A 5,166-nucleotide genomic window follows, 5' to 3' on the forward strand; every position below is an offset into this window, starting at 1 on the left:
CCACTATATTTGTCCTGTCTCAGCCCTCTTCATTTCTAACCTAGACTTGCAATCATTTCCTACCTAATTACCAGTCATTCATACCTATAATTTTTCTGAACTTTGATTATTTTACTTCTGCTTGATTCTTGCTATTCAAACTCATCATGATTTTTAGAGTCCTCTGCTAGCCTTTCTTTAACCTTACTGCCTGCTTATCTTTCTTTCCTTCTGTAGTCTTTCTTTCCTCTTTCCTTCTTTCTTGTTTTTCTCTTTCATTCTATTTCTGCCCCCTGTAATATTTGTACTTTTTTATTCGTAGTAATATTGCTTATTCTTACCCATATATGCCATGCATTTTAATTGCTCTTCCCTCAGCTTAGAATGCCTGTCTCCACCTTTTGAAATTACATTTAACCATCAACCCTAGATCAAATGCCATCTTCTTTTGAAGTCTTCCTCAATTTGAATTAGTAGCTACCTTTTCTATCCTTCCACTGCATTTTCTATATACTTTATATTCTGCCTTAGGTTATAACATGCCTGTCTTCCTCCTGTATGTATTTCTCTTTTTTATATATTTTTAAAAGTTCCATTTTATTTAAAGAGTCATAAAGAACTTCATTAGCTCTTCACACTGATAATCACTACTGAGTAATCTTTAAGGAATATCGAGACATTATACTTTCTCTTGTTTTAAGGAAAATATCAAGGGGTGCCTGGGTGGCTCAGTCGGTTAGGTGTCTGCCTTTAGCTTGGGTCATGATCCCAGGTCCCTGGATCGAGCCCTGCATCGGGCTCCCTCCTTGGCAGGGAGTCTGCTTCTCCCTCTGCCCCTCACCCCGCTCGTGCTCACTCACTCGCTCACTCTCTCAAATAAATAAATAAAATCTCTTTTAAAAAATTAAAAATAAAGAAAAATACCAAGTACAGTTACAGCCAAATCATAAATGTTTATTTCTAATGGAATTTTCAGTGGTATAATTTTAAGGATCTCTTTCCTATGATTTTGCCCATTTTAGGCTGGATCAGTTCATGTAAGAATTCGACGAGATGCAAACGAACAAATGGTTCTTGCTCATGTGACCAACAGGCTGTACACTCTAGTGTCTACCTTGACTGTTCAGATTTTCAAGGATGATTGGATTAGACCTGCCTTACTGTCTGGGCCTGTTGCAGCCAATGTCCTAAACTTTTCAGATCATCACATAATTCCAATGCCTCCTTTAAAGGGTACTGATGATTCAAACCCTGTCACATCAACTCCAGCTAAACCTAGTAGTCCACCTCCAGAATTTTCATTTAACACCCCTGGGAAAAACGTGAACCCAGTTATTCTGCTAACCACCCAAACAAGACCTTATGGTTTGGGTCTTAATCATGGACACACACCTTATAGTAGCATGCTTAATCAAGGACTTGGAGTTCCAGGAATTGGAGCAACCCAAGGATTCAGGACTGGTTTTACAAATATGCCAAGTAGATATGGAACTAACAATAGACAACCAAGACCATGATGTACTGTAAATTAATTTATTTTTATGAGGAATATTGACTTCTTGACTTCCAATTTATTTAGTAATCCAACTGTGCATTGACTGTTCAATCATTTACTCTAAATGTTAGAGAATAGTGGGTTTGTTCACATTACATGAAACTGATGAAGCTATATTTTTATAAAATGTATTTGGGGCTGTTGAGAACCTTCTAAATGTCGTAAGGTTTAAATAGGCTTCCTATAGAAAGTGTGTTTCTCTAAATTTGAATTTTGCTATTTTTGGTTTCGTAGTTGACTGCAGTGTGATAGACATCATCTTTACAATAAGAGAACCACTCAATGGAGCAGATCTGTCACATTATTAAAAGTATAGTATTTTCTTCAGTGAAATTTATAAACATATGCTTCTTGAATAATGGTATACATTTTAGGAAAGGAAAAAAATGTCCATTTCAAAAGTAAAAGTCTCTTTTATAATAAGCTTTTCCAAACTTAATTGCTACATTTTTCTTTGAGGTCCTCTTGATTTATGTCTTGCAAAAGGAAAGCAGAATTTTTTATCAGAAATTTTAGAACATATTCTCCTATCTAGCATAATTTGAAATTTTTAATTATTCGTTTTTTATAGTTTTTCTCATTAAAAGATTTCAGTACATTTATAAAGAGTCCGTGGTCCTCAAAGTGTTTTATTTTGCTTAAATGAATACCAAATCCTTTGGTAATGTGAAATGAAGGAATCCCAGTTTTCTCTCTTACATTTAATCAAATACTGACATAATAAAACAAACAAACAAAAAACACCAAGAACCCAAATACTGACATAATGATGGAACTTATCTTTTTCATCACCTTTTCATTAGTTGACTTTTTAATCTCTCATTTTATTAACAAAATATATCAAATATATTACAAAATCTAAAATATATTACAAAATATATGGAATTCCATGCGTACTATGGGATTTGATAGTTGCATAAACAATTTGAGTTTATATTATATAATTTTACCAAAACATAATAGACCCTAGATTATAAATACAGTATTGTTAGATGTGTAACAGGCAATTTCTAACTTATTTTGTTTTGCTTTGTTGAAATCATAAATTGTTAACTGTGATGAAGTATGAGAATCATGGATTATTTTATTTTTTTATTATTTTCCAAATGCAAATGTTAAGGACCTGCCAACATAGCCAGTATTACATATAAAAAGTATCACAAGCAGCAAATGACAAAAATTACCTGAGGTGTTTTTTGTTTTTTGTTTTTATCAAGAGTTTTACAATTAGAGTTTTAAAAAGGTATTTTGAAAGTGGATTCAACTTTTCTGGAATCTAATACTCCTGGAGATTTAGGTCTTTTCCAGCCATCAGCCAGCTATGTAGAAAAGATTTTTGTTTTTGAAGAATTTGCAAGTTTCTTCAGTCAACTCATCCTTTTTAAAATATGAGCAACACTTCCAAATCGGATTTCACAGTGGAATCACAAACATCCAAGAAGCCACCTCTGTCAAGCAGAACTGTCGTCATCCTGTAATAAATAAGTGACCATGTCCCAGCTTTTGCATGGTGAGGAGTTGGTCATTGTCTTTAACATCTGCAACCCTGTTCAGGCATTTGACCTGCTGAAGAAATAGAGCGCACACTACCTTGACTGCTGGGGAAAATGAAACTTCATAAAATGTACTAAGGCAACCAATTCCTTGTCCTTTGTCTTACGTCCTCCAACTATTAGTATGCCTATTATTGGTCCACTATTACAGGGTGATTTTTCCTCCATTGACCTCATCCAAGTGGGTCGACTGCCCATGAAATCTGAAGAACTGCCATGTACTGAGTGATGATTAAGAGGTCTGCGCTGCCACCCTTTGCATGTCTTTTCCATTCTCATGGGATTTTTAAAGTGTGCAGGTACTGAACACAATTCTGCATGATGTTAAATGCCTATTTCCTCAACACCTCTTCAGAGGCAACACTTGTGTAGTTGTCCCAACAAAGGTGCTTTGATACCCACCTACACTATTTAAGAAATTTCCTGTGGGTTCTAAAGGAATTAGCTCTACTTGCTGAAATTCACCGATGCCAACTGCTGCAGGTGACATTGGTCCATGCATTATTATATAACGATGTGTTATTTGCCGAGCTCTGGCCAGCATCTGGATATAAAAACAAGAAACTTGGCCAACATAGGCCTAGAGGCAGTATTCTTACTAGTAAATCTTGCCAGTGTCACATCAAGCTAAACAAAGAAAGAAGTTTGAATTGACTACTTGGCCCATGGCTTGTGATTAAGAGCAAGTTCCATGGAGTGTAATTAACCCTGTCTGAGAAAATACCATACTGTAACATACTGTAACAGAAAAAATGCTGGGCTAGAAGTCAAGAGATTTGGATTCTGAGCCTGATGCTGCCACTATGTAAGTAGTTTGGTTACCATGGGCAAGTCATTTAACTTCTCTAAGCTTTATCATCTGTAAAGTTAGGGTGGGGAATGAATTAGTTGATCTGTAAACTATCAGCTCTAAAATTTTATGACTAAATCTACAGATTATGCCCACTTGCTAAACAATATTGTGCCCAGAATGTCCTTCCAGTGACTACCTCAGCATACAGGCCAAGTGTTACTGATACCAACACCCAAGCCATTAATTTGAGGTGCCATGAGAATAGAAGGTGAACTGCAGGCTAACAGCATTTAGGTTCTTGTTTATCTCAGACTGGCCTTGACTTAAATCTGTTAAGATCAAACAGATTTTTCTTAGACTTCTTTCTTTGTGGGGAAGGATTATTTTGGGGGGTGTTGGAGAAATGTTTAGGACAGGGTACCCTTAGATTCGTAGGATACAAAAGAATGGGCTACATTTTTCTTTCTTCCTTAATCTCTGAAGATACAGTTAGAATTACATATGTGTATCAGCAAATGGAGAGGTCCTGAATTTCAAGCCTCTGATTTAGCTGCTCGTAAACTGCCAATTTTTTGCTTGACTAAAGTATGCTGATCTTTTTGGGAGTCTATCTGCTTCTTATATAAGGAAATGCTTTTTACATTCCAAATTGTTTGAACCACACTGTTTGAATAAAGAACATACATGGAGTTTTCTCTCTGATCTTAAATAATTTTGGCTTGTTTCCTTATTCAATAGCTATCTATTGGTCATTTAATTTAATTCAGCAAATACTTATTGAGCATCCAGTACATGCCATGCACTGTACTAAGTAAATGTGCACACAGTATATCAATTTTTGTCACCTATTCTTGAGACCAAAGGGAACACAAGGATAAACAAAAGATCCCTTCAAGTACCAGGTAATCATACCTGTGATAAGACACAGAACTTCTGCACATGTTATCAGATGAAACTCCCTCTCACTTCCTCCTCTTCTTTGGTCTCATTTTCCTGGCATCCTCCTCCTTTTTTTTTTGAATGATGAAACTAAGGAAGTAAATTTCCATGGAAGAGACCAGCTAGAGGTCAAGGTGTCACACATCATGCAGATATCAGGAAAGGAAGAGAAAGTTTGGAAAGGGCAAGTTAGGCAGACACTCTTGAGAAAAAGGATAATTTTTAGGTTATATAATGGATTGCCACATACTTTCAGACTCTTGCACTGGATGAGCAAAGATTATTAAGTCACCACACTGAAAGTAATGGAGTCCCCAGAGCATTCATGGGCTCAGGGTGGCCTTTAT

At 35.9% G+C, this 5,166-nt stretch overlaps 1 protein-coding gene across 4 annotated transcripts in view; it reads left to right on the top strand.

Annotated features, from left to right (window-relative positions):
- SLC30A6 (solute carrier family 30 member 6) overlaps window positions 1-4,589 on the top strand; it is a 40,334-nt gene extending 35,745 nt beyond the window's left edge. For all 4 annotated transcript variants that reach the window (XM_035000866.1, XM_035000867.1, XM_035000868.1 and 1 more), the window contains one exon: window positions 1,002-4,589. In XM_035000866.1, the coding sequence (XP_034856757.1) occupies window positions 1,002-1,496 (495 nt within the window). In that variant the 3' untranslated portion in view covers window positions 1,497-4,589. The remainder of the gene's footprint in view (window positions 1-1,001) is intronic.
- Window positions 4,590-5,166: the final 577 nt, after the last annotated feature.

This window comes from Mirounga leonina, unplaced genomic scaffold, assembly GCF_011800145.1.
Source record: "Mirounga leonina isolate KUSES-001 unplaced genomic scaffold, KU_Mleo_1.0 Mir_125, whole genome shotgun sequence".
NCBI classification, from domain to species: Eukaryota; Metazoa; Chordata; class Mammalia; order Carnivora; family Phocidae; genus Mirounga; species Mirounga leonina.